This window comes from Dipodomys merriami, unplaced genomic scaffold (assembly GCF_024711535.1).
Source record: "Dipodomys merriami isolate MVZ:Mamm:240054 unplaced genomic scaffold, mDipMer1.0.p SCAF_38, whole genome shotgun sequence".
In the NCBI taxonomy this organism is placed as follows: Eukaryota; Metazoa; Chordata; class Mammalia; order Rodentia; family Heteromyidae; genus Dipodomys; species Dipodomys merriami.
In genome coordinates, this window is record NW_027205381.1 from 9779834 (window position 1) to 9804756 (window position 24923).

Genomic DNA, 24923 nt, shown 5'->3' on the forward strand with positions numbered 1-24923 from the left:
GCTTTGTGGGTTATGTAGTTCTTGTCAACTACTCAGTTCTGTTCTTACAGCCTAGAAACAGCCATGGAATATGTGTAAATGAATGAGTGAGTCTGTGTTCCAGTAAAACTTTATTTACAAAAACAAGCTGGTAAGGGTAGGATTTGCCCTAAGGGCTATAGTTTGCTTATCAGGACACAATCAAAGTGAAATGATCAGCTCAAGAGGGTTGAGCAAAGCCAGAGAAATCACCTAGGAGGCTCTTATAGTAACAGCATGTATATAAAGTAGTAGAGAATAAAATAGTGGTAAAGGGAACACAGTAATACACACAGGAACCTTATGGAGGCAGAAGATACAGGGACTTGGTACATTTTCATATTAGGGTGTATGAGGAGAAGGCTCACTATGGGGATTACAACATCTGAGACATGATACCTCCTCTCTAACAACTAGAAAGATTAGATAATTTGGGCAAAGAATTATATTCATTGCTGTGAGAAGACACTTGCAAGTTTGCCTTGGCCCTCAAGTCTCTACCCTGTGATTGATATAAAATCATTTATATATTATTATTATTGGAGAGATGAGAGACATGGTCTTAACCTGCAGTTACTAATTTAGATATTTTTATGGGGTAGGATAAATTCCAACTTTTCTAGAGAGATAACACAGACAATCCAATGCTATGCAAATACACAGAATTACAGTTAGCATCACCATTGTTCCTGATGGCCTTAGGTTGCCCTTTTTGGCCCCAGTGGGTGGGAAAAGGCATTCAAATTTGGTGATGGGATCCCAATCTTGCTGATGGGAAGTTCCTACGTGGTTATATTATGTGTCATCTTCTTTTTTGTTCCTTTTTATGCCTATTGCATACCTGCTACTTTGCCTCTCTGGCCTATTTCTTGTCACAAAGACCAATAACAGTAGGGAGCTAAGTTGCAGGAATACCAATACCAGGACTGCCAAGGACCTAGGATCTTGGTCCCCTCCTTCTTTGCTAGGGGATGACTTGACAAGCAGAGGTCATAGCATAGCTTAATCCCACTACCAGTTATATCTGATAGTTTCCCCAAGTGGGGAAATTGGCAAATTATACTAAGTATAAAGAAGTCTTCAGGGGCTAATTAGAGCCTCTGGAATTTTCAGACATGTATATTTAGATCTATGACTATCTGCCAGGCACAGCTTCCAGGAATGTCCTTCCAAATCTGTGATGTTTCCCTTCCTTCCATTTCACACACACACACACACACACACACACACACACACACACACGGGCCACTTTTACCAGTGTGAAATTGAATTTGGGATGAAAAGAGGAACATTCCTTCACAGTTGCTCCATGAAGAAAAACCAATTAAAAGGCAAAGAAATAAGCATAAGAGACAAAGGCACACCGATGTGCCCAGAGGACAAACCATACCTGGACACACAGCACATACTCCGGAGACTCTGTGTGCTGGAAGACTACTGCTGACCGAAGGACTCCATGAGTGTCCAACACGAACTCTTCTTCTTCATTTCCCGACAAAATAGAGAATGAGAAGGGAGGTCCATTGTGAAAGGAGTCTCTGTCTGTCACCACCAGCTGCAAGATGCTGGTGCCCACTGGCTTATTTTCCTGCATAATAGAGTATAGTAAAAAGGAAGAGAAAAATTATACCTCTGCACATTTAAAAACCCATCATTACCAGCTGAGAATGTGATGCTGGAAAGCCAAGGTCTCAGTAGAAGGGATTCCCTATGATGTTATCATGTCTTCTGTTGTCCACAGACATCCTGATTTCCATCTAGGCTTGCCTAGTCTTGCCCCAACCATCCCAGGAGACAAACACCCTGCAGGTGGGAGCACAGGGTTTTGTGTGGAACAGGCCTGAAGTCCAAGGATGGTGCAGAGTGTACCTTGCCCTCCATCGGCTCTCATTGATGTGTATTTACCTAAAGACCTCGGGGGAAATACGTTCTCTCTAGCCTTTCTGTGGTAGAATTCTTCTCACCTTGTTGAGATGGAAGGCATTCATTTACCTTTGCCATAATATGATTATGCCCAGTGCTGTAACTCAACTTACAATATCAGGCATTTTTGAAGGACTGTGCTTGGCTACTTCTCAGTCAACATACAGAGGCAAATACTAGTTTGAAAAATGGGGGCTTTTACAACTCATCCCTGAAACATAATTGTACCATGTAATTTTCCAAGGGAGAGAATGGAGGCCACACATATCTCAACTTGAGAATAAGAAGGGAGGAAGCAATTCCTTAAATTTATTAGAATCTTTGGAAGCCAGGAGGATATTTCCAAACATTATTTTGCAAAAACTCTCTGCCTTCCCCCCCCCAAAGGAAACATAGAGGCTTGATGTGGTTCTTCCTTGGGTCAAAGATTATCTTCCCCATTTGAAAATCCTGAAGCAATCTTTTAGTAGCTCGAGGATTGCTTTCCTCGCTCCACTGGACTTCAGCATCACCACAGCCTGCACCCCAGGCAGCCTTCACCCAGGAAGCTCTCCTGGTCTCCTAGTGACATTGGCTGAAGGAATGAGTGAGTTGGGGTTAGATAGGTGGTGACTGTGATACCCTGTAGCTCAGAGAGGAGGCCCACTCAGGGTTTATGTGCTAAATTAGACTTACGAAAAGCATGTGTGTTTATAAGATTATTTCTTTGTTGCTTTGTATTTCCCTCCCTCATGGTATAACCCCTGCTTTCACTGTATTTGATGTTGTTACAATTTGTGGAGGGGAAGGGGAAAAACAAATTGTTTAAATAGGGATACAGGTGGACCCACTGCAACAATGAGACATACGAGTCGTTATGTCAAAAATGAACTTTACAACTTTGGTAGCGGGGCGGGGGTGGGGGGGTGGGGGAGAGGAGGACTGGGTGGGGGGGAGGGGGGAGGATGGGATGGGAAGGGGAAACAAGGGAGGAGGCTACAATGCTTGATAAGAAATGTACTCATTATCTTGCCCATGTAATTGTAACCCCTCTGTACAGTATTTTCACAATTAAAAAAAAAAAAAGAAAACCATGTGTGAGGGTAAGGAAGTCCTTCTAAACTGAAAAAAAAATAAGAGATACATTTTGGAAGGAATAAGGGAAAGGAACCTTCGAGACCTTTTATTCTCTGAAGTGCCCTCTTGGTCACCAAGTTCAAGACTCACTTCCCTTTGGAACTAATTGTGGGACCTAGCAGGCCAGTGAAGATTTAGTGCTTTGCAGGACAGGCTACTCAGCACCATATGAGACAGAAGATTTATTGATTTGTTTGCTCTTTCTGGGAAGGCTATTTCCTCTACAGAAGAGAGTGAGAGACTGAGAAGCTGTGTGGCCCAGGGTCACCATCTGAGCAAGAAGGGAGTAAAATTGCACAGAGAATCCCTGACTGTAGGGAGGGGACCCACCCAAGACTCATGGGATGAGATTCTCCTTCTTTCACTGTTGACATTAGTATCTACAGTTTGTGAAGCTAATGGAAACATGCCATAAAACTGAATGCTGAAGCTGAGTGCCAGTGGCTAATACTTCTAATCCTAGCTACTCAGGATGCTGAGATCTCAGGATAGCATTTCAAAGGTAGCCCAGGTAAATAGTCTGTGATGTTTTTGTCTCCAATTAACCAGCAAAAAAGCTGGAAGTGTGTGGCTCAAGTGGTAAAATGCTAGCTTTGAGAGAAAAAGTTAAGCATGAGATCAAGGCCTTGAGTTCAAGCCACAATAACAACAACAACAACAATAACAACACACACACACACACACACACACACACACACACACACACACACACACACACACACACCAAAAACAAAATAAATCTTGGAATTTTAAGTAAGGAAGGACTGTTTTGTTTTGGGGATAACACACAGAGGCACTGATGGGCCACAGTAGTGGAGATGAACAATCTGAGAGAAGAAGATGGAAACCTAGATGACGGTTTGTGAAAGCATGAAGTGATTCCCATTAAGATCCACTAGAGGTCCAGAGATAAGGAAACACTTCCCAGCTCAGAGGCCCTGGGGTCAGGGGGTTGGCTATAGATGGTTATAATCAAAGTCATTCATCTAATTCCAAAGGATTCCCTCAAAACTGGCCACTTTGATCTTTTTTATTTTATTTATTTTATTATCTTTAAGAGTCATCACTTAACAAAGCAGTTTTTGACTACAATGTATCTTGATCAATGTCACCCCTTTCAATATTCTTACCCATCTCTCTCCTACCCATCCTTTCCCTCACTCTTCTTAATTTTGTAGGATATATATTGAATTCTTGACTGTATTCTCCCCCCCCCCCTTTTCCTCTTCATTTTTCTACCCCCTTTCCCCTTGATTCCATCCCACCTGTTTCTAATGCCCACTTCCTGGTAATTCATTTTATTGAAGTTCTCACTTGAATCTACCGTTTCAGTTAATATATTTGTATGCACTTACATACAGTTTATTTACTTATAATTGTTTTTTTGGGTCCGGTTGTGGGCCTGAACTCTGGGTCTGGGCACTGTCCCTCAGCTCTTCAGCTCAAGGCTAGCGCTCTACCACTTGAGCCACAGTACCACTTCCGGCTTTTTTCTTTTCTTTTTTGCTTATGTGGTGCTGAGGAATCGAACCCAGGGCCTCATGCATGCAAGGCAAGCGCTCTACCACTGAGCCACCTTCCCAGCCCTTACTTATAATTTTATAAGCTAAATGTGCCTTCTACATACAAAGGAAAATGTGCACGCTTTGTCTCTCTGTGGCCACTCTAATTGTACCTTCATACAAAGTCCTAGAAATTCCTGTAACTGTGAGACTACATTGGATAAGGTAATAACTGTGGGTCCCCAAGACACATACATCAATCTATGTTGTCCCCAAACACTGACAGTATTCTGACCTCTTAGTGTTGATCTTGCTGTTTCTAGAAATACTGGGAAGAAAGTTCAATGTCTTATAGTGTGCTCATGAATAAAAATAAATGAGAAGATTCATATTTGTAATCTAGGTTTAAAGAGCATGTGAATTTAAAATGCTTAAGAAATTGTTTATGGAAGATTAATTGTAGTGAGTTGTAGCTCTATCATGAGACTCAATCAATCTTCTTTTGACAGATAAGATGGTTCATATCAATCTCTCTTTGCTGCTAAAACAGTACAAAATTGCTTGAAAAGTTAATTAAAAAGAACATGTTCTTATTGTGGGAAGAATACATGTATGTATTTAGGTATATTTGCAGAAGACAGACTCAATCTGACAGACTCAGTCAAATCTTAACTCTGCCACTACCCAGCTGTGGGCTCTTGGGTAAACCATATAATTTCACAGATCCTTAGCTCCTTCAATAGCTCACTTTACAGGTTCCAAGGTCAGTGCAGCCAGCATGAACCTTCTTCAGTGGGTGTGGGGCTGGTGAGGCTCTTTAAGCATCTAACACTTGAAAGAACCAGTCTGATAACTTATTAATATTTGGACATCAATTGTGGTGGAAAGATCAGGCTTTCTTCATACTTATCCTGTGAGTGGATAAATCAATATTAAGTAATAATAATACTGTGTAAACATTTGTGTGCTTCCTAAATCCGTATGTTGAAATCGAATTCCCAATGTGATCATATTAAAAGCCTCAGGTAGAATTTATGTCCTACTAGTAGAGGCCCAAGAAGCTTGTTTGTTCTTTCTGTCGTATGAGAATACAGCTAGAAGTGACTATTAGCAAGTGAAAAACAAGCTCTCACCAGACACAAAATCTGAGAAAGCCTTGACCGTGGAGTTATTATGAAGTTAAACTGTCAGCAATAAACTTACATTGCTCATAAGTTAGTCTAAGGTATTTTGTTTTAGTAGTTCTAATTCACTAAGACAAAGGAAGGCATCAGAATGTATACAGACACATTCCAGGCAGGCAAGATTTGCTTACCTGAATCACAGCAGTATAGTTGGCAGGTGTAAACAGTGGGCTGTTGTCGTTCACATCAGAAATGTCGATGTTAACTGTCGCAGTTGAAGACATTGCAGGAATACCACTATCAACTGCCTGCATGAGCAGAGAGTATCCAGACACCTGCCAGGGTAAAAAGAGGTGACAATAAACCTGATTCCTACCCACTAGAAGCCATGATTACCCTCTGCCTGTTTGTGCCAACCCTAAGTATCTTTAAACATTGCCAAATATCCCACAGGGAATGTAACCACTCCTAGTGAGAACCTTGGCTATCAGCCTTTGTTCAACACAGCAATCATTTTTATATTTCTGGGGTTGTATCATATCATCTGCTTTTATATTTTATTTGTTCTTGGACATATTTTTCCAGTCAAGGAAAACTATATTTAGAAACTTAGCTTAACTTTGGCAGAAGAATTTTCTGTATCATCCTTTTCTGTTCTATCTGCCTTCAAGTGGTCTTTCTGTATCTGCTTGGCAAGATTAAAGTTCCTCATGAAGTTGGGACTACAGGATATTAATGCTGAAGGTATTATTTATCAGGTCTCCCACAGAAGCACAAAATTCCCTCTTCTTTAAAACCTCCATGAATCAGAATTTGCCAACTGTCAGGTGTTGGTGGCTCATGCATATAAATCTTCAGGAGGCTGAAATATGAGGATTGTAGTTTGAATCCAGTGGGCAGAAAAGTCCATGAGATTATCTCCAATTAACCAGCAAAAAGCTGGAAATGGAGGTACTGCTCAAGTTGTAGAGCAGAAAAAGCCTTAGAAAGTATGAGGGCCTGAGTTAAAGCACCAGTACTGGCAGAGCACCAGAAAAATCATTAAAGAATGTGAGGTTCTAAGTTCAAGCCTCAGTCATGAGCACACATACAAAAAAATTGCCAACAACTATTTTTGGCAGAAAATTGTTTCAAAACCTTCACCCAAGAATTTGATGTTATAATTTGTCTCATTGTTCACTCATTATTTTGAATGGAGAATTTTGCTATGAATATAATCATGGAGAGGGTGCTGCTGAGTTCAATGGAAGATGAAGGTGTCAAAGGGAAGGGAACTAGCCCTAACTAGCTTACCCGCTCCCGGTCCAATTTCTTCTTAACCTTCACAAGTCCCAAGACAGGATCCACAGCAAATTCATTGTCCCGATCGCCACTCACAATGGAAAAGCGGATCTGTCCATTGGGCGGGCTGTCTATGTCTTCTGCTATTAACTGTATGGAAAGTGAACAAAACAGAAAAGAGGTGACAGGAGAAATGGAGGGTTCCAGGTTTGATAGTGCTCTAGAAGCTCTACTTGTAGTGACTGAAGAACCCCCAGTGGAGGGGATCACAGCTTGGATGAAGGAGGGCAGTGCCTGTCCTAGAGCCCTATTTTATTTCTTTGTAAATTTCTACAAGAATCAGGCATTCTCTAAACATAGGCATTTCCATATAAGGAAGTACCCTGTGTTACCCAGCAGACACACTGGCCTACTTTGGAAGGAATCAGAGCCGGGGAGGCCCACCAGTTGGTATATGGACTGCATGGACTCCAAGTTGCAGTCATTGTACACCTGACCCTGTTGAAACCAGAGAAGAGATGGATGGATGGAACAGTTCTGTCCTATCTCATGTTTTCCTCAATGTAATTTGTAGCCTAGGATAGGACCTAAGCTCTCAGAAGTCATGGTTTGTGCTAAATGCTATTGCAAAAAACCAAAAACAAAAATTCCTTACTCAAGAGCCACTCTGGGAGGGGTTGGTCAGTCTCAACTTATTCTGATTTGTCCTGCTCTGTGTTCCTACAGGATGTCAAGAAGGATAGAATTTTATTATAACCTTAGCCACCTAATATTTTTTACTATAAATGGACAAATCATATCTTTGTGGTATACAGAGATGCTGTGATTTATGAATGCAATGTAGAATAATTAAATCAAGCTAATTAAACTTATATCTTATATCTTGTGAGAACATTTGAAATTTACACTCAGTGATTTTTAAGCATACAATCCACTATTAATAATTGTACTTATCATTCTGTATAATAGGTCTTAAAAACAAAGTAAGCTTTCAGCCACCTAATAATTTTTCACTTAAATTCACAAATGAGCAGAGCCTATCTTTCCAATTCATTCCATAGTTTGTTTAGTTTTATTGAAAAACTATACACTCTGGGAAGAAAAGCAGTTTTTAGTAGCTCATGCCTTGATATAAGTTGGGTTATCAGACATCTTCTGACATACAAACCAGAGAAGCTGGTGAAAGACCTCAGTGACATAGGATTCTGATAGGAATGGAAAGAAAGTACAAGACAGTATTTGCCAATTTTAATACTCTGAGGATTATTAGTGTCAGATATCCAGACCCCCCCCTTTGGCACCTACCAAAACGACAGCATCCCCCACCATGGCATCTTCACTGATGACAGCACTGTAGACATCTTGGCTGAACTTGGGAGGGTTGTCATTCACATCTGTCAGGTTGATGTTGACAGTTGCTGCAGCACTGAGCGCTGGGGTGCCTCCATCTTTAGCCTCCACCACCAGGTAAAATCTTTTGCACGATTCATAGTCCAAGACGTCAGACACAGAAACACCCCCTTTGAAGAAAAATGGGACCTTTAGATTCGATTAGGGAAAAACATTGGTCAGCGGTTTCATAATTGTGGTAATATTTATAACATCCTTTTTAGCCAAGTTTAGATATTTAGGAGTTTGCTTATTTAGTACTTCTCTGAAGGCATTCCAGGAGTCTGATTAAAGCTGTCTGTTAAAGCACGGCTATCCATCACACAAGACCCCTGAGCAATGATCATCTCTCAAGCAGCATGAAATCTCTAGGCAGTTGGGAGCAGGGGCAAGAATCTCAGTTTTTCAAGTGGATCCACGAAGATCAAGACTGAGTTGAGACATGCATATCTGATCATATGACCCTGTTCCTAGCCAGCAATTATTTAACCTCTCCAAAGCTGTTTTCCTCATTCAGAAAATGTAACAAATATTGAATGATTTAATAGGCATCTAGTATATGTTTCATGTTAAATAGACATTGCTAATTAAGATGGCTTCTTTTTCTGTGGCATAGACTATCTGAAGAAGACTGGATTTCCTTTGCCACCATATATAACAGGTGCATCCTCTTTGAGTAATGAGAGAAATAGGTCCAAAGGCCAGAAGGTATAAAAGACCCCCTTTTCTTATCTGCAAAATGGGACACACTTGGAGGATTCATAGGAGGAATTGGTAAACAAATGAAAATAATAAAAAAATAGGCCTTCAAATAGAAATCCAAACACCATATACACATACAAGAGTGACTGTGTTTACTCCTGAAATGATACCCAAGCTTCTTTTCTAAATTTCCATTTTCATTTAATCAAAATGCCTGCGATACTATTAGCTCACTGATGGAACTGAAGCACGAGGGTTACCTTGTATTTGTTTGGTGTTCTAAGCCCTTGCTTCCTCGGTGATTCTACAGAGTTAAAACAGTGTGTGGTAAGCGATAATGATGTTTTGACCAGGAGTGAGCACAGTTCAAACATGGCATCAGATCCAGCCAGTTGACAGATACTGTGGACACCAGGGAAGGAAGGCCAGCAGGCCCCGAATGTCTGTCTGCTCTGCTGGTGATCACAGAGTAGTTAGTAATCTAAGTGTGGAGAGTGAAGGCTCACCCTAACACATCTTTATAGAGATACACACAGAAAAGAACGAGCCAAATAAACTCCTGGGTTTGGAATATAAAAACTGCTTTGTCTTCTCAACCAGAGTTGCTTCTCCAGGCTCTCCCATCTAGAAATCCTGGAGCCACTTTTGGGTTAGAGTATTTTTCCAGAAAGCCCCAACTGTGAGCTTGGATTTGGAAGGGCCATTGTGCTCATAAATAAAGTGTGCGAGGCCACTCTAAGCTCTCTGGGCAGGTCCTGATGCCAGGACTCTTGCTTCCCCTGTGATGGAGGTAAGAGGGCAGACAGCCTATAAAGAAGTCTGATTTGAGATTGAAGGGAAAGCAGGATATGGCAAAGCCTTGAATTCTAAGTAGGTTGCTGGTAACTCACCTGTTTTCTGGTTGATCCTAAACTTTCCTTGTTCATTCCCTGACCGGATGAGATAAGTGATCTCAGCATTTGTGCCAATATCTTTACTGGTAGCAAAAACAGTAAGAACTTGGGTGCCAGGGGAGGTGTCCTCAGGCACAGTCACCAGGTAATCCCTTCTTTCAAACACAGGGGGGTTGTCATTGATATCCAGTACAGTGATGGTAACGATGGCCAGAGAGGACAGGGCCTGTCCGGGACTCTGGTCAGTGGCTTGCACGGTGATGTTGTAGGAGGACTGCTGCTCTCGATCCAGTGGTTGCTCCAGGATAATGATGCCCGATGAGCTGTCAATGGAGAAGAACCCATTGGCTGAGTCTGCCAGGGAGTACACAACTTTCCTGTTGATACCTACAGGAGAGAACGTAACAATGTGAACAGATGAGAAAGTAGCCAGATGCTCTGTCCTAAATATTACAGCTCTGTGGACACTCAAAGAACTCACTACAGAAAGAGTCGTGTAAACTTACAGTCATGTAAACTTCAGTTTGCAAAATACATACAAATGAATTAAAAGCTGAAGGAACTGGGGATATATTGGTATGAAACAACAAAATGAATTGGTTATTCTTTTAAAAATATTTTCTTTAAATAGTTATACAAAGAGGTCTCAGTTCAATATGTCAGTATATGAATGCAATGCATCTTGGCTATTCTTAATCCATAACTTTTCTCAAATTTCTTAAGAAAAAATCTCTGATGCTAATAGACCTCACAGGTAACCTCTGTGTGCCACTTAAAGAGAAATAGAATTTAATGAATTGATTGATTAATTACTTCAACAAATATTGATTTTGATTTCACCAGGCAACATTTTAGGTGCTAGAAGTTCTAGCAAAGCGTGAAAGTCCTAGATGGCTTGAAAAGGTTAACATTCTACTGTATTAGGTACTGGGTATTGGAAGCCACTAGAAGATTAGAGACAGGGATCCAAGGGATATGGTTTAAATATCCTAGCTGCTGATTGGGAGCAGCTAGCCACCCAGAAAGAAGGCAAAGAGACCAATCAGCATCCTCCTGCAGGAATATAGGCATGGGATAATGGCAGCTGGAACACATGTGGACAGTGTTGGGGGTGGTGAGGAAGGACTGGGTGAAGATCTCTTCTGAACACTCAGGTAGTGAGCAGTGAGAGACCCAAAATATGTTCTAAACTTGGAGGTAGCTTCTTTACTGTGTATCTGGCAGGATATGGGGAGTTGGACCAAGAGAGGACTCCAGGATGACTCTTCAGCTGTGGCCTGAGAAACTGCAAAATAGTTTTGTATGAATGACCCATAATTCATGACTGAAATGGACATCTGATCTTCAATGGATATATCAAGGGAGAAGTTAGTAGGTGAACATACAGTTCAGAGAAGAGGCCCAAGCCAGAGCTATAATGTCGAGGGTCATCAGTGTAACATGCAAAATCATGAGAGTATTTGAGGTCAGAAAGAGTCCAGAGAAATCTAAGTACCTATAAAGCCCGAGCCACCAATCAAGAAAGTCAGATCTGGTTGAAGGAGCTTTCCACCTCCAGGATACTAAGAAATACATTTTATTATCAAAATACAATTTTTTCTTTTAACATGTATTAAAACTGAAACATATCAACCAGGAAATGTCCATCGTAGCCAAGAAATTACTGAATGATAATTGGATTGGTATCTGGCCTGCAGACTGATTTAACTGTTTTCATTAGAGGATTTGAGCTCTTCAGAAGGTTGATAAACCTCAAATTTGCTGTAGTCATTAAGATTTATAAGAAGGAAAAATGAAGTTTGTAGGCAGAAAAGCAGCATTCTGATTGTAAAATTCTTAATGTAGACAGTTATCAGTTAGAGGTCTTTAGCTATGATAACATATGTAAATGTCTTTTGTGAGTCACAGAACCACAGAATATAAGTTTACAGAGGATAGGCTTAGCTATGAGATTTTTTTTCTATTGTAATACCTCACCAAGTGGGCAGGCATTTGGCAACAATAAGATTTAAGCATTTTACTTTCCCAATATACAATTTCCCTTAAGGCCAAATTCCCAGCAAACCAATAAAATCATATATCTGGAGGGTATGACATAAATTACATTATGTGGCTTTAACCAAAAGGTCAACATGGAGAGCTTGTCCTTGGTTTCATTCCAGGGAGTCCATTTTTTCTCCAAGTTCCATCATTTACTTTTATTTGTCTTTCAAAAGAGCTACCCTGGGATATATAAGCATCACCATCTAATTCTGTTTGTATTAGGATTAAAAACAAGAGAGCTTTCCTGTTTTCTTGCTGACCTTGAACCCCAGCTCTCCAGCAGGGGTTTTAGGGATGCTTTCTTGACTGGGTTTTGGAATGGCTGCAAGAGGAAATTTTCCACAAAAATTCTTGGGGTAAGTACATGGAGGGGTAGCAAAGGTGATTGGGTCTTTATCTGGAAACCAGTAGCCCTGCTTGGGTGTCAGAGCTGTGTGCCCTAGAAGCAGGCTGGATGGATTCAGCCCTCTCAATACACATCTAAAAGCCTGAAGGTGCATTTACAGAAACATAACCATGACTGACATAAATACACTACGTGTATTTGCAAATTATTCATGTTCCCTATGGATCTGAATTGCTTTCACAACATATGGTACTCCCTCCCCCCCTTTGCAATAAGAAAGGCTAGGAGGAAACATGGGTTCGTCGGAGCAAGTGCTGATAACTCCCAACCTCATCTGATTGATGCATAAACCCAGAATTGAGGAACTTGCCAGGTGCCATCAACATTTTTAGGCAAGCATGGATGACAACAGGCAAAGTTTCATGTTCGCTGTTCTCCTTGTTCAAGCTCCCTGGGGACTTCAGATCTGCACCTAGGCATTTCACTTGTTCAGTTAATAAGAAAGATCAGGTGGTATTGTCTGACTCACTACTCTGAAGCAGGATTGGATTAGAAGAGGCAAGGGCTGGTTTTATACCTGCCATTCCTTAGTACCAAGACCCGAAAGAAAAATGCATTGATTTGTGTGTGTGTGTGTGTGTGTGTGTGTGTGTGTGTGTGTGTGTGTGTGTGTGTGTGTGTGTGTGTGTCTGTATGTGTATGTATTGTGTACCTGTACTAGGGCTTGAACTCAGGACCTCTTGCTGTCATTTGGCTATTTCACTCAAAGCTGGTGCTCTACCTCTTAAGCCACACCTCAACATCCAGGAAAGTACATTGAATGTCTGCCCATGTTTCCTTAATCAGGCAGATAGGTAAAAGCTACAACATCACCTATATGCCAGGTCTGCAGGTTTCCCTGCAAAGGCCCTGGGCGTGGCTCTGGCCTCATAAGCAAGAGATGCCTTCCTCTCTCAGCTCCCTGTTCCAAGGGCCAACTCAGTCGCTGGGGTGTTGAGCTTACACAGCTGACATTAATCAGCCACACAAAGACCAGGACTCCCCTGCAGGCAAGGCTCTGTTAATTTACACTCAATGACAGGAGTTTTGTTTTACCTAAGCAGAACATCATCCCCGCAGACTCCTGACCTACACTACCCCACCTCCTCACACACTTCGTTCTGACAGGATCTCAGACATCCACACCAGGCAAATCTGGAACATTTTTTTAAATCCCCTCTCCTTTCTCTTACTAATCAGACTGATATGGAAGCAAGACAGAAACAACAAGGCGGTGAGGGACGCCTAAAAGGGCATCACTTATGATTGCTGGTTTTCAACCAAAAAGTAAGATGTATTTCGGGGGAAACATATTAAAACTCCAATGTAGATATACCTACAGTGGATTTCAGTAACTTTTACCCAGAGAAAAATCCCAATTCAATGGCTGCACTTTTGATAAGTCTTTGTTAAATAAATGCAGGTCATGTCATTAAAGTGGAAACTTCTATCCGAAGGCTTTGATAAATGCCATCCTCCAAATTGCTGTCCTTTTGCTACTTGCCAGGCAGGAAAGATGAACCCAAGTGGAAGACTCACTTGCTAATTGGACTAATGCTCCTGCTTTATGACACATGTGTTCTATTAAGATATAACACTAATCTATCATGTTGCATCTGTGTTTTTTAAGTCTGTAGTTCTTGTCTCCAGACTGAGCCTAATTTAATGAGGGTAGAACTGCTTAGCTTCTTTAAACACTGCAATGTGGGGAGAACAAGAGAAGTTTGACTTTCATTACAAGTGAAGGTTTTGCATATTAACTGTGGCAAATGGAGCAGGAAGCCCTTCAGACGATGAAAATTAAGTAAAAAGAGAATGATTAAAATCCCCATTTGCCCAAAGAAAGTAATGTACAGTGGCATTTTGTGGAGTTGGGTTGAAATAGAGAAATAGCACATTGAAATTTCCCAATGGGAAGGCTGTGAAATCCTGAGATGTGTGGCCCAAAGTACCTCCCTTTTCTCTCTCTCTCAGAGGGTTTTTAAATGGAGCCATGGCTCCCTGAAATAGGGAGGGAATGAGGTAGATTATATAATATGAATATATAAAAATGTCATGGTGAAACTTTAAAAATTAATAAATACTAACAAAAAGGGAGCAAGTAAAAGGAAAAAAGTCACAGCAGTACAGCTGAAAAAAAATCTACTTTATCATGGTTTGTGAAAAGCTGCTGCAATCTTTTGATGGCAAGAGTATTTGTAATACACCATATTCATAATATTCAATTAATTGTTTGGGAATTCACTTCACATACACTCCACATAAACTTTACACAAAGTTTCATGCCTCACTGAGAAAGCATTTCAAAACCAGCTTCATTTCTTTAGCAGAATCACTCAGCATTATATTAGAGATTGTTAGAAGACTTAAAAATCAGTACAAAAACTGTACAGCAAAAGTCATTGACATAGCAAGAACTTTTTTAACCTTGACTTCAAGCTCTGTTCTCCTATTCTCCTAAAACCTCCTAAGCTTAAAAATCAGCATCTTATGTGAGCAGCTGCTGTGACTCCCTCTCTACAGTTCGACTTTCTCGATGTCACCCTATCAGTGACATTTGCTTCTGTGTCCTTCATATTTACACAGGACCTGGCCCCTACATAGCTTCCCAAAATGTGGATGGTACTAAATTGTTGTAAGCCTGCTTCTATACATACATTTGAATTTATATACTGTAGGTAATTGAGGGAGAAACAAGTTAAACAGTTTTTGTTTGTTTTCACATCAGTTTCATCAAAGCATCATAAATTATACATAATAACATGAGTACATTCTAAGGCCTTACCTCATAAATTCTGGCCAATATTCATACTTATTATCTACAATGTTTTAGTCCCCTCTAAGTTCCTTCACATACCTTTGCAGTTTGTTCCCTAACCCCAAGTTTCAGGCAATCTAATGACTTGTCTTTGAACCTGTCTTCATTAATTACTCCATATCCATGCCTGAAATCCCACAAGAATGTTTCTCATTCAGTCTTTATGACCCAGGCTTGGTGACTAAGTCATGCTCTTACATAAGCTGTAATAATTATCATTTGAAGAAAAATGATAAACAAAGCTTTGCCTCTTGAACATACCATTGCATCCCATATCCTTACAATATAGTGCTGTTTCTTTTGGAAAGCTTTTGTATTTCTCCCAGAAGGTACTGGCTAGCATCTTTCCATTTAGTGAGCATTTGCCAAAGGACAGCTGTTTGTGTAGCCATCTTGAATTGGGGAAAGTGGAGCCCTGATGTTAGCAGTTTAACACCTTGATGAACAATTCTCAATTTTTTTCTCATAAGAATCAGAACAAGGTTATTTTTTTTAAGTTTATTTTATTTTATTTGTGAACATACTGTACAGAGGAGTTACAATTACGTGGGCAGGATAATGCGTACATTTCTTACCAAGCATTGCAGCCTCCTCCTTTGTTTACCCTTCACATCTCTTCCCAGCCTCCCCCCTCCCCCCAAATCCCAATCTTTCTCCTCCCCCCTTTCCCCCCCCCCCCCCCCCGCACCGACGTTGTAAAGCTCGTTTTGGACATGACAACTTGTACTTCTCATTGTTGCAACAGGTCCACCTGTATCCTTAAACAACTGGTTTTTCCCCATCTCCTCCACAAGTTATACTGACATCAAATATAGTGAAAGCAGGGGTTATACTGTGGGGGAGGGATATACAAAGCAACAAAGAGATAATCTTATAAATGCATTAGAAACACATGCATGAAAGAAAAAAAAAACATTAAAATACACATCTAAGGGTTCATTTTCCTGACATCACATTATCTGACCTTTTCCGCTTGACTCATACATATACTAGATATTACAAATAAGGGAAACCATGGGACCTATGTTTCTTTGGCCCTGGCTTACTTCACTTAATATATTTTTGACTTTGCTTCTGAGGTAGTTTTTAAATATTTGTGGCCAAAACTCATCTTCTCAACTAGGCTGTTGCAAAAGATCTCTAATTGTAATAACTACGGAGTGGATTCCCTTTTGTCTAACTTTAACATAGTGACCCTAGTAGAAGTCTGAATCTAGGCTTTTCTCAGTCAAAATACTAATCAAAATACTAGTGCTGGTTGCCTGTCCCCCCAATACTCATGTTAACACTTAATTCCTGTTCTGAGGTATTAAGAGGTAAGAGTTCTAAAAGATGACCTAATGAATGCATCTGTCGACTTATGGATTAATGGGTTAGTGAAATATGAACAGGTTATCTTGGAAGTGGACTTATTAAAAATACCATCTGGGACCTGCCCCTTCTGTATGTGATGCCATAGTCTTGAAGCTACTTAGAGTTCCCTCCAGCAAGAAGACCTTCAACAAATATGGCCTTGACTTCTCAATCTCCAGAGCCATGACATGAACAAACCTTTATTCTTTGTAAATTCCCCACTATGTAGTTATAGCAACAGGCTAAGGCACTCACGGACTTCTCACTTCTTACAGAAAGAGGTTAAACTTTTGACAGCGACATTTAGTTCTTTCCAATCTTGTTCCAACCCATCCTTCCAGTGGTATTGCCCAATCCACAGCCATCCTGCTCTGTCTATTCTGTTCAGCCTGGAGATCTTACACACATTCACTTTTTCAGGTGCTTTGCCTCTTACTAAGAACATCTGCTTCACTCCTCCTCTGCTTTAAATCCCACATCTGCTTTGCAGGTCTGCTCTAGTCAGGTACTTCCTCTTCCATAGTTCCCAAATACTACTTGTGCCTCTAGCTGTTTTCACTACCTGTAAGTATGTGTAGCTTATAGGTTTCTGTTTCTCTCCCTTTAACTGTTAGGTGTAAGAATTTTGTCTTGATCATCTTTGTGCCCCATTACTGAGCAAGAGCCTTGCACACAGAAAGCAAAGAATATTGAACTGTAGAAGAAGCTACTAGGGGAAGAAAAACAGGCTGCAATCATATCACACAACTCTGCCCCAGGGAGGAACGCACTTACACATGTGCTCACTGACAGTGCATGTGTTAAGAGAATAAAAGAAAGTCAAGGAGTGCAACAGAGAAACATGAAAAAAAATCACATTTAAAACTACATGCAATGCATGAGTCTCTTGGTTCGATTCCTCAGCACCACATAAGCAGAAGAAGCTGGAAGTGGGGCTGGGGCTCAAGTGGTAGAACACTAGCCTTCAACTGAAGAGCTGAGGGATAGTGCCCAGGCCCAGAGTTCAGGCCTCACGACTGACCAAAAACAACAACAACAACAACAACAAACTATATGCAAAACATTTGTAGCTATGTAAACAAAAAATACTACTGTAGATATTTGAGTCCGTGAGAAAAAACTGGCAACCTTCTGATTTTTCTATACAAAGGCTCATTTGAATAAATTAATTATATTCATATCATGCATACGGAAAACAATGTAATGTCACATAATGTAAAATGATATGTAGTCACATGAACATGTTTGCTATTGAGTAAAAAAGCACTTTATACAAAATATCTAGTTATGAACACATTGTTATTAGAAATAGGCAGAAGAGACATCAATCAAAATGTTAAGTATGGTTAAAAGTTATTTTTCCTTTTGTATAGCCTTCTAGATTATATATACTAGGCGCAGAACATTTTTGTAATAACTAAAGAACTATTACCAAAATCTTGCACTCAGAAAATTATTCTTTAATATCTACTTTGGAAAGAAGTCGAGTTTTCAAGTTATATTCCGGACAATTTACTTCTCAGCATACATGCCACTGAAATAGTTGCAGAAAAAATACTTGCACATTGTATAGGCTTTGCTTCTGGGTATTTCCATCTTTTATTTCATCTTCAAAAAGATCCAGTATTACTCAGAAAATCATTTCTGTCAAAGTTTTCATTACATATACTAATGTAAAATAATAAATTAACATTATATCTAACGTATATTGTCAGTACTGAAGTTTGAATTTATGGTCTCATTCTTTCCTATGCTATTTGTTCATCTTGCTTGCTTGGCTGGCGCTCTACACCTTGTATCATACTCCTAACCCTGCTTTTTACTGGTTACTTTGGAGATTGTGCTTTGGCTTGGCCAAAATCATCCTCCAGATATCAGCTTCCTGATTAGCTATGATTATAAGCATGGGACACCAGTGCCCAGCTTCCAGGAATTCTTTCAATTTAAATTCTATGCTTAAATGAAGCAACCCAAGAAAATGGCTAGCTTACAATTCTTTTATTTTTAATTTAATTTTATTGTAAAGATTCTATATAGACGTTTTACAGTTACATGAGTAAGTTAATGAGTACATTTCTTGTCGAACATTGTTTCTCATGCTTGGTGAAAGGCACATAGGATGTTATACTCAAATAGCTCAAAATGACTGCCACTTTTTTGTCTTTGAAATATGCCTTTAGATGATATAAAAACTAAAAAAAGTTGCATGAGGAGATTCATGGAATTAGTGATACTTTTAAAGTTGCAATCACTGTACTTTAAAATAGACTGTGTAATTGCTTCCGTTTTCAGTGCCACTTGAAGAGCTTTTTATTGAGTGGTGACTAAAGTTGCCCACAGTTCTCTGGGCAGAATATCAACTCCTGGAGTTGGTAGCTCCTTGACATTCACAAAGTTAAAAAGAAAAGAAAAAAAGTACAGAAGACAACAGAAGTCACAATGCCAGGGAGATGCTGGAAACTGCAGTAAGAATCTCCTGTGGATGAGCCAACTGAATTAGCCATTGGTCTCTTGCTAGACTGACAAACTATGTAACCCATGTGAAATAAAAATGCAAGGCTTGTGAGCTACAGTAGATCATTATGCCTAGCATGGGCCCTCTAAGCAAGGAGCTTTGTTGGATGGCATGGGTTACAAGCACAAGGATCAGCATGGCCCCTCTAAGTGGGGAGGCTTGTTTGATGGCAATGGGTTACAGCCCCAGAATGCTGGTCTGTGCTGGGAGAAATCCCTTCTGTGATACCTAAAATGCTACAGTATATTTGGATATAAACTCAGCTGTCTGTGTCTTGGTCTGAAGTCTGGCTTGGGACAGCTAAAGGTAAGAAAATTAATTCATCAACTAAGTACCCAACATGCCATCTTTATTGATCATTTCTGTACATTTTAACACAATTTTGATACATTTTAATGCAATTATTTTTTACCAATGATTGCTCTCAAAAAGTTTGACTGTGCCCCCTTAAAACTTAAGTAGGCCATTAAATATGACTATTAGGCCAAAATTTATATTAGGTCATTTATTCAATAAATCCTCATGGCATAAACTGCAATGCATGTAAAGAAGGAGGTCTCTATACACAAATGTCTAACGTTCCTCATGGAAAAACATGTACTGAGTTGATTATTGGAGAGGGGTGGTTACAAGACTGTTTCCTAGAGAAGAAAACAATTGGATTGGGTCATGAAGGAAAGTTAGAAGCTGTCAGGAGAAGCTCCGTGGAAAGTGATGGAATGAAAGGGCATTTCAGGTGACAGGAATGCTAGAATTGCAAAATGCACTCCTAGAAGGGCAAAGGGCTCAGTGTGGCTACATCTTCAGTTTTGCATGACAGTAGCTGAAGCTGTCTATCTTCAGAGCCAACTTAAGTTACCAGAACAATTATAACCAATTATAGCTACAGTAAAATGGAAACCCGGCCCTAGTTAACAGATGCATTCACAGACAGAGAAGAAGGAAGCTGAGAAGGAACGAGTTGAAGAAGGAGTGTGGGTAGAAAGTGTTTTGTAATGTGTATGAAGTTAGTAAAGCAGATGTAGAGATGACAGACAATGTAATCATGGCTGTCAGAAGGTCTTTCAAGGTGAAATGATGGCCATAGCACAGGTCCCTGGGGAAAGCTGGGGTGCACATTCCGCTGAGTCTCCATGTGCCTTTGCAATGCAGGAAATTAAGCCTGTGGGTTTTAGTTTCTGCACAAAACTCCCGCAACTACACTAGCCCTTCCTTAAAGCCGTTTGTTGTTAAGTGTTGGATAATTACTTGTTCAACAGCAGTTCTGAGACCTATGGTTAGTCGATCTGTGGCATCTACAAATGAAGTGATATGTAACTGAGAAAGTCTCTGGGAAACATCTCTATGTCTCTGGTTATTAGAAGCCAGAATTTCCCTTCAAAACTCCTAAAGAGTTTCAGTTAGTAACTAGTGTTTTGACTCCTGTTAGAAATACATTCTATTTTTCAACATAACATCAAAGGGTAGTAGTAGTAACAACAACAACAATAACAATAATAATACATATGTCAAATTCAGATTTTTTATGGAAGACATCAAAGTCAACTAGAGAGGGAAAATATCTGCTTTACCTCAGCTTTCTGAGTCAGATTTTAGAAATGCAATCCTTGCTATGTTGTCTTTTTACCTTGTTTGCTTCTAAAAGGTTCCTATGGGATTTGGACATTCAATAGATATCAGAATCTGATGTCAGGGCTGATATCAGTGTCCGAAGGGGCAACAAGGGCTCAGAGAGTTTGGGGATCTTATGGAAAGCCAGACATCTAGTAAAGGATGAAATGGCAATGCTTAATTAGATCTGACCCCAATTCCACTGCGTAATACCACTTTCCGATGAAACTGGCCAGGTGACACAGAAGTGACAGATGTCACGTTTGCCATCCAGCTGTAAGGATTGCAGAAGGAATGCAAATGCTGGCATATAGGAAGGCATTCAGGAGGCCCCAGAACTCTTTGCAACCCACTAGCCACTATCCATTTAGGAAACACTTTGGACAAAGCCTCAACTTTTATGAATCTCAGTTTCCCTGCCTTCAAATGGTAGCACCAAGATCTGTTTTTTTTTTTCTGCAATAAGTTGATATGTGTAAGTTCATTCAATTCTCTGGAGAAATTGCAAGAGACTATATTTTTTATGTCTACAGCAGACAAAGGGCTTTAACCACATTGTCCTCCAGAGAATGACTCATGTGTCTGTCTTCAGGGAAGATTATTCAATTTTTACTGACATTTTAATAGTCCCTCAGCCACCTTCAAAGATTTAATACTTCAGCAAATAACAGACTTTGGGGAAGAAGAAGCACACCCACAACCCCCACCCCCCAGCCACACACACAATTAAATTGCTGACCTGTGCAGCTTAGAGGTTATGATTGCTAAGGCATTAAAAAGTGCATAGACTATATGATACTTAAAAGGAGGCAGGCTGACATCAGAATTGCGTATTTTGTGAAATATTTTCCATGCAATTGTACTGGAATAAGAAAGGAAGGGTTAAGGATGAAGTCATAAAATTCAATGCATATCTTACAAAATTAAGAAAACTGATGATAGGGTTGGGAGAAATGAGGGAGAATGATGAAAGAGGTGACACTGATTAAGATGCACCATATTCATAAACTGCTTTGTTGAATGGCGACTTTGTACAACGACTTAAAGATAACAAAAACATTAAAAAAAATCAGAAGATAATTATGTCACCTTTTTAGATTTGGCTCTGCCTCTGAGACTTGGGCTAATTTTTGTCTTAGAGCTTCAATTTGCCCCTCAGAAGAGTGTGTGTGTGTGTGTGTGTGTGTGTGTGTGTGTGTGTGTGTGTGTGTGTGAGAGAGAGAGAGAGAGAGAGAGAGAGAGAGTGTGAGAGAGTATATGTGTGTGTGTGTGTGTGTGTGTGTGTGTGTGAGAGAGAGAGAGAGAGAGAGAGAGAGAGAGAGAGAGAGAGAGAGAGTGTGTGTGTATGTGTGTGTTTGTTTGTGTGTGCTGGTCCTAGGGATTGAACACAGGGCCCCTCCCTCCCTCACTTGCTCACTTGGCTTTTTTTTTTGGTCAAAGCTGGCATTCTACCACTTGAGTCACACCTCCACTTCTGGCTTTTGGCTGGTTAATTAGAGATAAGAGTCATAGACTTTTTTTTTTGCCTGGGCTGGCTTTGAACTGTGATCCTCAGATCTCAGCCTTCTAAGTATCTGGAACAACAGGCAGGAGTAACTGGTGGCCCAACCCTCAGAAGAATTTTAACTGGATTTTGCCCCAGGATCTTCTCAGTAATGACATTATAAGATCTAGAACTGTGATTTCACAGCATGTGTGCCAGGTACCCTAGAGAGAGGCTCTGAATCCAAAGGAATAGGAATGAAGACCCAACTGTGGTATCACCACCGTCTCCTGCCACTTCGAGGTAGGGGTGCTCCACAGGATAGACTGGGCCTCTCAGTGTGCAGGCCTTGTTTCCATGGCCACAGGTCTGTTAGGCAGTCCACCTTGCTCCTCAAGCGTGGAGCTCATGGCTATGGTAGGAGATTCCTAAGGATATGTGGACAGAGTTCAGAACAAGCTTCAACTTGCATTAGGGAATTGATTCTTCATAGTTCTATGCCAAAGTGCCCCAAATTCTCAACAGCATGTAGCAATAAATACTAGGTCATTGTTTCTATGGTTCAGGAGTCTGTGGGGCTTAGCTGACTCAAAGCTTCTTAAGAAGCTAGAGGTAAGTTGTCAGAGTTGTTGGGCAATTCTTTTTATAATGTCTGCAGCCCTGTTACTGGCCAGCTTTCTCTGGCTGCCCAAGTGGAAGGAAATGAGACCCCCAAAAGAGCTATGAGAACCATCTTGGGGCTATGTTACAACCCCAGTGATCGTCCTCTGTCTGATTACCTAAGACAGACTGAAAATGAACATTGAAGATAAAATTGTGTCCTTCAATGCATATGTGACAGCACTCATTTCCAATGGGACTAATTTCCAATTGGAGATTGAGCTTTAAGGTTAAATGAGGTCACAAGAGCAGGATCTAAATGTGATAGGGTAAGAGCCTTACTAAAGATAAAAACAGAGACATTTTTGGTTATCACCACTTATGCACCTGAATGATCATATATGCACACAGCAAGAAGACAGTTGTTTATAAACTAAGAAGGGTTATCTCACCCAAATCTACCCAATGCTGGTCCCCTCATTTGGATTTTTCAGCACTTTGAGAAAAGAAGTTTCTGTTATTTTAGTTTTCTAGACCATTGGTATTGTGTTTTTTTTAATTAATCAATTATTTCTTTATTTTTCTTTTGGTAGGGCCTTGTACTAGCTAGGCAGACAGTCTACTGTTGGAGCCAAGCTTCTGCTTATTTTTGCTATAGTTATTTTTCAGGAAGAGTCTTGTCTTTTTGCCCAAGTGAGTCCTCCTATGAAAGGCCTCTAGAATAGTTGATTGGAGATGTGTACCATCACATCTGGCTTATTGATTGAGAGGTTATCTCACTAACTTTCTGCCTAGGCTGACTTTAAACTTCATTCCTCCTGATCTCCATTTCCTAAGTAGCTGGAATTACATGTAAGAGCTATTTGCTCCCAGCAACTACAGCCTTAAAAAAACCTACTGTAAAATGTTATCATATTTCTGCCAAAGTTGGGCAATGGAAGAGAAGCAGTAAGTCCAGATCACTCTCAAGGAATAGTCTGAGCACAAGGCACTAGGAATCACTGGGAACCATTTTAAAGGCAGCTCACAGGGAGAGAAAAAAATTGAAGCTCATGTTTTCATTAATATCTAACTGGATTTGAAACCACATTCAATTATCAACACAGGCAGCAAAACACCATGGTGTAAGTAGCACCTTTTTGTATTTTGTAACCAATGGATATGACCATTTTGTAAAAATGGATATTTTGACCTTATTAAAATGGTTGGTACATACATTTGGTTTTGACTACTTCCAAATATCAAAGTCATTAGATATTACTCTGCCAGATCTTGTTGTTAAAGTGTTGAGATAGAAATTCATTTTACTGTGTAATAAGTTTGGAAAACACTTGGGTTAAGATATTTTATTTGTAACAATTTTGTATTTGGTTGAGTTGTAAAACAATATCCTGATGGACATCAAGATGTTTGCAGCACAAAAATATTAAGAATTCTTTAATAACGACTTCTTAAACCGTGATTTAGGTAACATCAGGACCAGCAATAGCCTAAGATGAAAAATTTCAGGTCCTGTCTCAAATCAACTGAGAAACTCAGAAACCAGAAACCAGAGGGACCCAGAGAAACCTGAGCAATCCCTAACTCCAGGTGACTCACATACTTACCAGCCAGTGTCTTGAACTGAGTATCTTATTTGGAGTTCATGTATCCAGTCCATCCTCAAGTGATGCTGACCACTTTTTGAGAATTGCTGCTTGACTGTCTTCCACTCACCAACTATCCCAAGACCTTGGTTACAGTGCCTGCAGCCCTGTCCCTGACCAGTTCCTGGCTCATGGTAGGACCCCGAGCTTATTCATGTTTTAAAGCGAACAAAAATATGCTACCTCATAGGATTGTTGTGAAAATGGAAACAATGTATCTAAAGCAGTTGGCATAGCTCCTGGCACATAATGGAGACTACTAAAGTGGATGTTAATAGGCACATTATGATTATCATCATTTAAAGTTCTTATTAAGCACTAATAGGCCTTGGGAGGATTTAGATTAGAGAAGAGCCACAAAGCACTCCCAAAGCCAGGATAAAGAGGAGATACAGTAGGGACTAAGTAGGGAGACTGAATTCAAGTGCTTACAAGTGACCTTGTAAGTTCAAAGAGCCTTCCCATTCAGTCTTGGGCAAATCTCACACAGTCCCTTTGAAGACGGAGAAGTGAGGCTATTG

At 40.2% G+C, this 24923-nt stretch overlaps 1 protein-coding gene across 6 annotated transcripts in view; it reads right to left on the reverse strand.

Moving 5' to 3' along the window:
- The window catches only part of Fat3 (FAT atypical cadherin 3), a 694044-nt gene that overhangs the window by 51591 nt on the left and 617530 nt on the right, over window positions 1–24923 (reverse strand). For all 6 annotated transcript variants that reach the window (XM_069989544.1, XM_069989542.1, XM_069989543.1 and 3 more), the window contains 5 exons: window positions 9946–10335; window positions 8270–8484; window positions 6977–7114; window positions 5875–6018; window positions 1409–1606 (listed from right to left, as the gene is read on the reverse strand). In XM_069989544.1, coding sequence (XP_069845645.1) covers window positions 1409–1606; window positions 5875–6018; window positions 6977–7114; window positions 8270–8484; window positions 9946–10335 — 1085 coding nt within the window. The remainder of the gene's footprint in view (window positions 1–1408; window positions 1607–5874; window positions 6019–6976; window positions 7115–8269; window positions 8485–9945; window positions 10336–24923) is intronic.